At 41.2% G+C, this 12,454-nt stretch overlaps 1 protein-coding gene across 2 annotated transcripts in view; it reads left to right on the top strand.

The window, feature by feature from the left end:
• Positions 1-11,073, top strand: part of RHOH (ras homolog family member H) — a 22,989-nt gene extending 11,916 nt beyond the window's left edge. For both annotated transcript variants that reach the window (XM_017744647.1, XM_017744646.1), the window contains one exon: positions 6,417-11,073. In XM_017744647.1, the coding sequence (XP_017600136.1) occupies positions 6,636-7,211 (576 nt within the window). In that variant the 5' untranslated portion in view covers positions 6,417-6,635 and the 3' untranslated portion in view covers positions 7,212-11,073. The remainder of the gene's footprint in view (positions 1-6,416) is intronic.
• The last annotated feature ends 1,381 nt before the right edge of the window (positions 11,074-12,454 follow it).

Raw genomic sequence — 12,454 nt, forward strand, 5'->3', positions numbered from 1 at the left:
AGAAAAATTAGCACAGAAAAGGGTGGGAAAGAGAGGTGACGTATCCAGTATCTTGCAGAAGGAAAACACTAGGCTTACCTAACTTCAGGCATGACATGCCACTCCATTTCTGATGACTTTGAGGATATTGGATCAGACTGAGAATGTTTTATGAGCTGGTTCCTCTGTGAAAGGATTACTTTCCTACACTTGATTTACCCAAATTTTAATTTGGAGATAATATTTATACATGGATCCCTTTTGAAAATGCCCCATAATGCCATGAATGCCACGAAGTCTGTAATTTACCATGTCACTCCATAAACATATGAAGAAAAATTACTTCAGACTAATGGCTTGAATCTTAAAGTGGGTACTTAGCATTGCCAGATCTCACTGAGTTCTATTTAGAGATTTAGGATCTCAGATCAGTACATGAGAGTCTTACAGGCTTCTCGTTGATTTTTGGAGTGGTTCTGATGATCTGTGCTCATGTTTAATTTGTAAATTGCTGAATCAAGGTGTGATTAGCCACAGCAAGAGGGTTCTTGAAGATAAAATAAATATTTCTTTTGTCTAACTGGATAATTAGAATGGGAGTTAAATAGTTTTTCTCAGCGACTATAGTAAATTGAATAGATCTTTAGTTGTGTCATAATCCATTGTTTATATATAGATATTATTATAGGTACTATTACTAAAGCAATGAAAGCAATTTTTTAAAATTTAAGATAGCTCATTAAGCAGTTTTCTGTGTATAAATACATATGCAGTATAAATAAATGTGCAGTGTGTGAGCATGTGTGTAAATATGTACATTTTGTTATACGAAAAGCTTTCATCCCTTTACTAGGACTTCACATCTCATTTAATCTTGTAAATAACATTGGTCTGTGTTTGTTGTTGTTTTATATCAAGATTTCACATTCTCAATATGAGGGAATTTCCTTTAAATCTGATAACGTGAGTTCCCTTGCTAATAATAAAGTCGACAAGATTACTGAATATTTGATCATAAATCCTTCTCTTCATTTGCAGTTATTAAAACTGCCAGAGAAAGAAACTGAGGTATTTTCAGGTGTTGTCTTGATCCTGAAGTGATTTTTTGCAAAGGCTTCTAAGAAAGTGGTTCTCCATTTTCTCAAAATTTCATAAATTAGAAATTAAACCCAAAATTTAGTTTTGTATTTTTTTCAAAACAAAATGCAGAAATTTGAAAAGATGGACAGGATTTCAGTTTTGTGAATAAGGGATTGAAAGAAAAGAATTCCAAGTTTTTATGTCTGCAAATTTTTTTTTTTAAATTGTGGAAGGAGATTGTTTTTGAGATGACGAGACATCCTGGCTTTGATGTTGTTTGCTTTTCTAACTTTAGAAGGGCATTGCAGAAATTATTGTACTTAAGGATAAAACATCCATGTAAAAGCTCTCATCCAAGCTTCTGAGCATCCTTTCAATTCTTTTAAATATAAAAGCACATTGAAAGATAATCTGGCAGTTAATCTGTCAGTATTATAAATATATCAGTCAGCTGAAGTATTCTGCCAGTGAGTAACCTGCCATCTTGCTCTTGGGCCAAGGAATAGAGATGGCCCCTGTGGTAGCTGGCTTGGGAAGTGAATGAGTTGAATGGAGATTTTTTTGGTGGAGTAGTTTGGGGAAAAGATGCAGCACCTTGCAAAGGTACAGGCTGTGAGCCAGTTCTCCTTCATGGCAGTGGTACCACCACTGAATGCCACTATGGACTGGAAAGCTGACAGTCTCTGAGGTGGTGGGAGGCTGATTGTCAAGACAGGGCTATAGATCAAATTTGTCTTAAAAGAAGTTAAAAACCAAGAGACAGCTAATGCAAATGTCAGAGAATCAGCTTAATGGATGCATGACGGGTACAGCAAGGGGCCATTTGCTTGCAGACCAGCTGTAGTCTCCAGCCGGACTGCAGCTGATGGATTAATTTTCAGGAGACCTATGCTTTGGAAGCAGTCTGGAGGTTTGTATCTGAATGGAGCAAGTACACCTCATCCACAGAGCTGAAAACAAGGTAGTGTGACCTTGACAACCTGGTGATCTAGCAGAGCGTCCAGACTGGAGTCACAACAGTCATGGTTTCTGTGTCACAGCGGCTGTATCTTCTGGGTGCTGTCACTAACCAGGCAACAGCGTCTCTGCCCTGTCTTGATTCCTGCCAGCTTTCCTCCTCCTCCCTCTCCTTCTGCTTGCAGGAGTTGTTCCCAGGCCCTGTCTGTGCCCTGCAGTGCCCACTGTGCCCATGGAGGTGAAGGTGTAAAGCTGCACACTGTTCTGGTCAGTGAGGGTAGTCTTTGTGCCTCCTTCCTCTCCTCGAGGGCCTATAAGTAAGGGATGCAAGGAGAGTTCTTATGTATCTGTGATGCAATTGGAAGGAGCAGTGATTACAATCAGCACACTGGAGAAGAACTGTAGGCACTGTTTTGCAGACCCCACTTCTGTGTGAGGTGGGACTTAGAAGAGTAGGTAGGCAAAGACAGCATGTACATTCAAGCATTGCACAGCAAGTGGAAGTCTCTCCAGTGGTTTTCAACCTTTTCTATTAGTATAAATGTTTTTGTTTCCTCGCCATGTCAGATCTCTTCAAGAACTAGTATACACAGTGCTCAAACTGAAATACTAGCCTGCTGTTATCCTGATATAAACAGGCACTCCACTGAGATGTATGGATACATCTCAGTGGATAATAGCAATAATAGTTAGCATGCTAACTGCTTTAACTCTCTGAAGCTTTTTGTGATTGCCTGATCTAAAAAGACGGCTGTTTGCCTGCATGGTTTGTTTACATATGAGCTAATTCCGTTCAAATTCCAGCCTACCTAAGGGTGCACTATCAGTATCTAAGATAGGTTTTGAAATTAGAAGTTCCTGACTGTTTTTATTTTCCCCTATCATAAGACACTGTCCATCCTCTGGAGATGTTTAGCCATAGTGAGTCATGCTCACAATGATTTTATAGTAGATGCCAGAGATATTCTTGGCATAAATGAAAATCCCATTTGGTTCAGTTGATAAACTTACCCTTTTTGATACAGCAGTCTGGCTTTCCTTTGTTGGTAGAGCTCTTTCAGCAAATACCATATTAGTTTTTCATGGGATGTATATTCACTTGAATCCTCTACCTGCAAAGGGCTCAGTGCTGCTGTGCCCTACTTCCCATCCCATCACATTGCGGGTTGGTAACCTCACTCACCTTCTCCGTATTGTATTCAGCCATGATCAAGTGTGAGGCATTTTACCTGCCTGAAGATTGCTGAGGTGCAGGTCAGACACTGCCAGAGAGTGACTGTTGTAGGGCTTCTTGTGCTAGCATCATCAGTGAATCCACACTCTGTAACCACACACTAGTGCCAGGGTTCTGTATTCCAAAGACAGAGGGAACCAAACCTGCAGTTTGCTAAAGATCACTATTCAGCATGACCACACAAGAATAAGACATACATTCTTATACCTAATGATTTTATAAAAGGTCTTACCTCATTATTCAAATAATATCTTCAAATATTCAAAAATTCAAATAAAGTTGTTATGAATGATGAAAGCATAAACCAAAAAAAGCATAAAAGAAGATACAGGTTTATATATTGAATTCCAGATACAAATTGAACTTAATAAAGTCGGTAAATTTTTGAAAATCAAATTGTTGGAAGAAAAAAACAATCCCTCAGCAGCTTAGACTCCATCTCTGATCTGTGATCAGAAGGTTTTCTGCAGTCTTGTAATGGGTGTAGCACACTGCACTGTTGGACCAAGACAGAATATGAGAGAAAGGGACCAAAACTTTTGCAAATATTTATAAAACTGGTTGTATGCTGCAGCACAGAAGTGCCCAGTACTGTCTTTATAGGACACTGCTTTTTGTTGATGTTTAATCAAGCTTTTTCTGTCCATTGAGGTGAACTTGCATAATTATTTTAATACTATAATACTGCTCTTACTGTGAGGCTGCCACAAGGACCAGCTATGTGCCTAATTAAAGGCACATATTTAGTCCCGCTTGTATATGGAGACACACGAATGGTTGTGAACAAATGCAAGATCAAGGCCACTGAGGGCAATTTGTCCACAGGATCACAATATGGGCCTTGTTATATACCAGGGTTTTTTTATTATTCATTGGTGGAATGTAGAACAATATCATTTGCTTTGAAAACAATTCTGCACTGTCACAATGGAATATTTCAGCTTTTGTTATTGTCTGTCAACTAGCCATATTCACTAGTCCTTAATATCTCTTTCAGTCTTTAATCATTTATATTCTTTCTTTCAAAATAGCAAGTATAATTGGACCTGGTAATCAACAAGTTGAGTGCCAGAACAATCCTTTTATCCATCTTTCTTTGTTTTTGGCATTGATGAAATTGCAGAAGTCATGCTTTGGACATCCTTATTTTCTCCCACATTCCAATATGCACAAAATAATGAACCTGAAGGCACTAAGGACTGCTTGCACCAAAGAAATGTTTGTTCTTAAAAAGATGCTTGGTACATGGAAACTTTCTCCTGAGAGTATGCAGCTTTATCTGAATAGGGTGCTATTGTCTTTTGGTGAATTGAGGTGTTTTCAAAATGTATTGCTGACCCAATTTTGAAGTAGAATACTCTGAAAGAGAGATTAGGATTCATATAAGTAATAGGAATGTTCATCATACATATGCTTTTTTAATTTTTCATAGATGTGTTTTGTAAATGTCTCATTTAATTCCCTTGAGAGCTTGTTTGGAGAACAGAGAAGGCGAGAGAGTGGAGTTAGACCTAATGAATCTTTAAAAGCAAATTTTCAGCTGCTGCCACTAAAACTTAAATTAATGGAACAGCTTGTTTCCCGGCAGCCAGGAATGTTGTGAAGCAGCTTAGCCTCCATCCCACTTCCTAGAAGTGAGCGGTGATGGTGAGAGCGCGGTCTCGCTGGCAGGCCAGGAAGCGCCGTCTGTTGCAATGACTCCCGTAGATACCGTAACTCAAGTACGCACAGGCCCGGCCCTGCAGACTCAGGGCCACCTCTATAAAGCAGCGTGCTCCGGCCACACATGTTCTTTCAGCCGGGCATCTGGTGGGAGAGATGCAGGTGTGCCAGCAGCACAAGAGGAGGTAGGGCACGGCCTCACTACAAAATGAAAGCAGGGCAAATAGCAGTTGTCAGTGCCTGTAAAATGTTCTCTCTAAGCTCAGCTAGCACTTTTCCTGTGTTTTCCCCCCTTTGTGGAGTAAGCCAAAGCTTGGAGTGTACTAGAAATAAAGGGGGGGGGGGGGGGGGGGGGGGGGGTTTGTGTAGGGTACTGAAAGTGGAGAGTGTTACAGTAAAATATAGTACATGCGTTTTGTGGCCATCATTAATTTCTGTGCAAATAGCCTTCAGCTGTGATGTCTCCCTACATATATGAAGGAAACAGAAATATATTATTTATGTGACAAACACATGACATTTTGATATTATGCAGTGATACTTTTTTTTAATTACTCTTGTTCATCAGAACTAATTTGTCTTCAGTTTTGCCGTTAGTGATTTTCAGAGCATCTTGTGTGTCACCCTGTGTGAGCAGTGAATCTTGCAGACAGCTAGTGGGGAAGAAACAAATGCTTTCAAAATAGGAAAATTTGACTGAATGCTGGCAGGAGCTCAAAAGCAATTACATACTCTGAAGAGTACTCTTGGTTCAGTTTTACAAGAGAGTAAATGCCAGGACAGTTATATCCCCTTCAAATGAAATTTTGACTGGGGCAAGCATCAGTAGTGGGGCTTTCTTTGGCTTGTGCTTCTCGATTGTTGAAAGCAATTTGTAAGGAAAAAATTAAATTAAACTCTTTTTGGGTATTTTTGCTGTGAATCCCTTCATTGCTTTTGAAAATTGTTCAGGTTCAGCTGACTTGAGATTCACACCTGAAGACTTTGCTTTCTCGTTGTCACAAGTGGTTCTGTGTTACTGTTCCATATAGGATTGTTTAAATAGTCAAATTGGTTAGCAAAGAGCTTTTTTTCTCTTGAGTACCTCTAGAGAGCATGGGTATATTTTCAAGGGAATCTGAACTGATCATTTAAGGATTCAGGATTCTGTCAGTCTTCGTGAAAGTCAGAGGCAGGGAATATCTCACAGCATATTAGTAGCGGTTATACCAAAGTTAAATTAATTTTATCAGTCTTTAGACAATTGGAGGGAAAAAATAGTTTGTGTCAGTGGAAAATGGCAGTGGTGGTAAGACTGTTAGCTCCTGTAGAGCAGCAAGAAGGTTATTTACATGAATGGCTGTTGCACACACAGCCATCTGGGAGGAAATGGCAAAGTTCATCATCCTCAGTAAGGGACACTTGCCATGGCTGTCCAAAGATGTGTCCAGGCATCTTTATCTTGATGAGGAATGGTTTATTCTCTGTGGGTTATAAATGTTATATTTTATTTTTACTCTTCCAGAAACATCATTTGACTTACTGAAGATTTGAAACCAACAGAGTCATGTGGGAGAAAATGGAATTTTAGTCTCAAGTGACAGAATCAAGTCATAAGAAGCAAAGAGATTTGTATGGTTTCTCACTAAATGGAAGTTATATAGAAGGCCTCTAAGACCACTGCATCTCTTCATCCCACTCCTGCTGCACAGAGACGGTGCTCTTGGCCTTGGACGTTAATAAAATGCTGGATTCAATCAAGTGTGTTCTGGTGGGAGACTCTGCAGTTGGGAAAACATCTCTCTTGGTACGTTTCACCTCTGAGACTTTTCCAGATGACTACAGACCCACCGTGTATGAAAATACCGGAGTGGATGTCTTCATGGATGGTGTACAGATTAGCTTAGGTCTTTGGGACACATCTGGCAGTGATGCCTTTAAAGGCATTCGCCCCCTCTCCTACCAACAGGCAGATGTGGTATTAATGTGCTACTCGGTAGCAAACCACAATTCCTTTCTGAACCTGAGGAACAAATGGATCAGTGAGATCCGCAGCCATTTGCCCCGCATCCCCGTCTTGGTGGTGGCCACTCAGACTGACCAGCGTGACACGGGTCCCTACCGTTCCTCCTGCATCAGCCCGATAGACGGAAAGCGGCTCGCCCAGGACGTGCGAGCCAAAGGCTATTTGGAGTGCTCTGCCCTCAGCAACAGGGGGGTGCAGCAGGTGTTTGAATATGCTGTGCGGACAGCGGTCAATCAAGCCAAAAGGCAGAACAGGCGGAAGCTCTTCTCCTTTAATGAGTGCAAGATCTTTTGAGGACTGTCAGCAGTGGTTTTGCTTATGTTTGTTCTTTCTGTTTTCTCACAAAGATACTGCAGCAGAGAGAATGGGAGGTGAATCAAAGGAGGGCTTCTGGCAGGACCACAGTGCAGGTGCCTCTTGTGAGACAGATGTGCTCTTTATCTGATCCTCTCCCCTCCAAAACACATGGGCGCTATCTTGAAAAATGAAAGGTGCATATCCTTATTCACAAGCCTGTGTTTGGACTTTGCTAGCCTGGACTGGAGCAGGCCTAGTCTGGAGATCTGCAGATAACAGCTGTACTGATTTTGTTTTTGTTTCTGTCAGTGTTCCTCAGTTGTTGATTTGTCTGCATCTGCATTTATTTAATGACAAACTTCTGCCTGAATCAACCCCCACCTCTGTCCATGTGGATTTTTTTTACTTAAGAACTTAGTATATAAAACCTAACCAATGTGTATTTTATTTAGACGACTCTTGTATATATTTTTGTAAAATCCCAAAAGTTTAGTTTAATATTTTGGAGGTTCTCCCTTTAGCTAACCACAGAAATGAATTGTGCTATCCATGTAATAAATGGCCTGCAGGCAAGCCTAGCACTTCTTAGACATGCGTCGGTCATTGTGTAACAGCCATCAGTATGTCCAGCATAGGAGTGATCAAAACTTAATGACTTTTGACAGCTGTCCTGCAGTTTTGTGAGATCTGTTACCTTAGTATGTTCCTCACCAACGTGGTCAAAGATGGGAAATTAATCTGATTCTTCCTAGACTTCAGTGGGTTGCATCCTCTGCAGGGCTTGCAGACAGGGTTGGTTTAGACATATGGTTGGGCTGGCAGGAATTAATCTGTGCTACCATCACCTCTGTTGTCCCTGCTGTAATTCTGGAGGCAAAAGATTTCAGTCTCCAGAGATGGAAGGTATTTTTTCATGAGCACTTAAATTCTCACATATTTTTAGCCCACTTTTTTTTGAAGCAGTGGTTTTAGTGAAACCAGTCACCTACATTAGTAAAAGATTGTATACAGAACAAGGTTGCATGGGTGTCTTTAGAATAGCTAAATGACTTTTTTTTTTGAGTTTGCATGCTAAGTATAACTGCCTAGGTTGTATCCAAGTAAGACTGAAACAGGTTTTACATCCTGGGGAGCCTGTCACGTCTAAGAGTCAAATCCTGATGTATGTACTGGGGCCAAGTTACCCTCCTGCACAGAAAGGCAGGCTAAGGAGATGTGAACTTCAGGTGTGTAGGAGAACTCTGCTAGAAGATGTAGTGGGCTCAAGACACAATGCTGCACATTCTTTGTGAATTGCGGCGGTTCCCTCTTCCTTGGATTATCTGTCCCCTCTGTCCTGCACCCTCTCTCAGGTCTTGCAGATCTGTCTCATCCCAAGAGAATTTCTTAGTCCAGCAGGATTTCCTTTGTCCCTTTCCCTGTCCTTCAGCTAGCTCGTAAATAACCTTTGAGGGGCTTATAGCGTGGTGCCATAAAAGATGCCACATAGCACAGTAGGATTATCTCACCTGTGATGTAGTGAGCAAGTATTTACATTGTGGGCACCTTGAATACCAGTGGGGCATGGAACACCTGGTGCTGTGATTGTTCCACCAGCTTCTAGACTGTTGAATATTTACCACTCATCGACCTGATTGTAAGGGAGGCTTCTGATTATAAAAATATCCTGGTCTCATATGAAGTTTTTATATCTTTAAATCTTTATTTATTTAAATCTAGCCTTAAATCTTTACAAACTTCTGTACCTGAGCACACAAGACAAGGACTTCTGTCATCATCCATCTTTCCTGAATTCTTCTCTTTCCTACTTCTCTTTCTGCTCAAGTGTTGATTTGTTCCTGAAACACTAAAACTGACATATTTGTAAAAGAATCTGAATGGCATTGTACTTGTGCAGAGTTACGCAAGTGGCCAGGTGTTTGCGGTCCTCGGTTAAAAATCTTTTGGCTTTTGGGAGAAATGCTTCTACATGTCAACTCTTGCAGCGCCTCTTCTCTGGAAGTCTTGGGTTTTGTAACCCTATTTAAAAGTAGCTATTGTTACTGTTTGAACATTAAAGATTGCATGCGAATGTCATGTTATGAATTTTCCGATCTGTTACAACTGGAGACATTTTTGTTATGTTCCCCACTCCACTAATGGATTTAATACCTGGTTTCAACTATTTTTAAGCCATATTTTTTCCAGAATGCTCTATTCAATTGTCTTTTTTTTCCCTCAGTGGGTTAAAGTTTGTTTACAGCAGTTCATGCTGACATTTTTATGTGCTGAAGAGCAGTAATCTCCAGATGAGAATGCTGTGTTGTGGTATTTGCCACAAAGTGCCACATTCAGGCACCAAAAGGCTCCACAGAATTGTTATCACAGACGAAGCCAGATAAAGATGTGCTCCAGAATCACACTGTAACTGAAAATCTCATCTCATCTGTCTTAGATTCCCGAAGCTTGTTACTGTATGTTACAAAATGAAGAAATCGATGTCTGCTGCAATTCAATGAAGCCAAGTGGATAGGCTTCCTTGAGATGCCTGAACTGACAATACAGGGCACACATGAAATTTAGGGATGGCTTGATATATTCTTGATTGTTCATTCTAGAGCCAGTGCAAGGTGTGAGGCCACTGAAAGCCAGCTGATTTTTAAAATCAATTTGGAAAGAGTATAAAGTAATGGGGATTTTGGTTTGGTGCTCTGTGAAAAAAGGGTTCAGATTTTCACAGCGTGGTTATTTTCAGACTCTCAACGCTAAAAGGCACTTTTCACTAGGAACAAACTGTGAAGCACAGATATTTTAGTGTCTGTAATTATGCAGTTTCCCCTGAGCTATAGAACTGATGTGCTCAAAAAGTGTGGCAACCCCAATACAGAGGTTGAAATCTAGACACACCAGAACTCAGATGAAGATTTGGCCAAATGGTATATTGGGGTTTGCAGCTTGCACAACTGCAGTCCTGTTGTCTGTAGTGGGAAAAATGAGGGACTGCCGAGGTCTCCTGTGAAACCCTTCCAGAGTGGTTTTCCTTGTGTTTACTTGGGTAACAGGGTCCCTGGGTACTGTTTAAAGGTTAAAACCTGGCTCTGGTATTTAAAGTACATTAAAATGACACATGTGAAATTTCAACTTCTTTTGCTCTGAAAAACAGCAAAACTAAAAAGTGTACAGCCTTGTCTCAGTTGGGTCAAGCTTTCAGCTGAGGGAAGAGACCTTGTTCAAATATTCTCCTTCTATCTTCTCAAACTGGTCCCTTCCAGTTTGTTATTCTGTTGCTAATCTTATTTTTGCTTGCTATTAAAATAGATGTTTTTTTAAAAGAAGGATTATTTTAAACACAGATTTCCCAGGCTTTTAAACTTACTTGATGTGTAACATACAATATAAATACTTTCTACAAGTAAATAGAAAAAATATGTTTCAATTCATTACTCTTGCCCCTCTAATTTTTCAGATGGAAAATTATTCAAGCTTACTAGATATAATTGATATTGTTTTTCCTGATTTTTGCAATTAACAGTTCGCAATTTTTTGTGCAATTTTTGTGGGTACTCTGCGATTACTAAAGTCTGTGAACACAGACTAGCTGATGCTTGTGTTAATAAAGAAAATGTGTTTAAGGGACTCTATATATGGCACCATTATGAAGGAAGCCACCAGAGGGATCAGACATGAAGGAAAAGGAAATGTCAGCACTCTTGATATCTCAGCCTTTCCTGTGTTACTATGGCATTTGAGTGAATACAGCCATTAGAATAATTTCTAATAAATGGGGCAATCCATGTCTTTTTAGCACTTTTCTCATAGTGCTTTGGTTGCACACAGCTTAGGTTACTATAAAAGAAATAAAAAGCTTCATTTCATAACATCAGAACACTTGTCTGCTCTTGCCTTTGTGAGCAAGTTAACTACCTTAATTAACTTAATTAAAAGTCAGATCAGCCTCTTCAACAAGCCAGATATGACCACACTGGGTTAGCCAAACTGCCTTGCTCTGAAACGACAGTAATGAATTTTTGTCTCTGGATGTTAGGAAACATATTTTATGTCTCAGAGATTTCCTTTACAATGGTAAGAGCAAAACATCCTGACTAGTTACCAGTGTGTACCTGTCCTAGATGACCTATATGCCCTTTACCTTGTGCTCTAAGCAGCCAGCTATTGAAAACAAAATTCAGAGAGAAAACAACTTTTGTGTGTATCTAGGTGTTTATATTATATAGCTGCTTAACAACAGCTGTGGTGGCCTTTCCACTGGCGTGGACCTCTCGCTCCATTGTGATGTGACACTGCAGCTGCTGTGTGTCAGCGGGGTCCGTGTCACTTGTGAGGCAGGAGAGCATCACCACTGAGCTGCCCTGTGTTTTCAGCAGGACAGAAGAGATGCTCCTCGGGACTCGTCTTACCTGCATCATAGGCAATTGCCTTGCTCTGCAAACAGACCTGGCCCTGCCTCAGTCAGACTTCTCTCACTTGCAGGTGGCCTTGCAGTAACACATTTATTTTATGTGCCATTTCTAAAGTCAGTGTCAGTGTCCAAGTCATTGCTGAGGCCTGGTTTCTGCAGCCACTGTTGGACTGGTAGCTGGGCTGGTAGTTTGGAGGGGGGAGGAGGGGGGATGTCTCAAAGCACTGCGCTAAACCCTATGGCACTTGCCTTCCTGAGTGTGGGTAGCTGGCCTCCAGCCTTGCATGAGCTGTGAGTCAGTTACTAGCGAACAAAATAATAGCTATTGCTGCCTTTCTGGTTATGAAGGGAATGAGCGACATATCTGTCTCAGGTCTTTCACAACCGCCCTACAAGGCTGGCAGGGGGGTTTCTGTCGTTGCTCCTCTCACCCTGGGTATGATTCATACAGGGGCGGAGCAGCAGGGCAGGGGCCTCTGTGTGGTGGTAGTTGTTTCTGTCTCTGGAAAAGAGGAAGGAAACGACGATTGGTGTCTTCACTTGGTGTGAGGTGCTCACTTGCCTGCGTCCGCAATGTTTCTGAGAAGTCTCCAGTGGGCACCGGCTCCCACAGGCACCCCAGCAGCTCTGGACTGTGCCTCAGAGGATGCAAGCTGATCTGGGACAACTCTCACGCCAAGACCTGGGCATCTTCCCTCGCCCCCTTGGCTGCCTTCCCAAAATGCTCCATTGCTGTTCAGGTACCACAGAAGGGTGAGACTTTCAAAAGAGACGGCTTTGCTTTGAAAACCAAGATCCCTTGCAAATGTCAGCTGCCCAGGATGTGGCTGTGTCTGTTTGC

The sequence above is a fragment of the Corvus brachyrhynchos genome, unplaced genomic scaffold, assembly GCF_000691975.1.
Source record: "Corvus brachyrhynchos isolate BGI_N302 unplaced genomic scaffold, ASM69197v1 scaffold17, whole genome shotgun sequence".
In the NCBI taxonomy this organism is placed as follows: Eukaryota; Metazoa; Chordata; class Aves; order Passeriformes; family Corvidae; genus Corvus; species Corvus brachyrhynchos.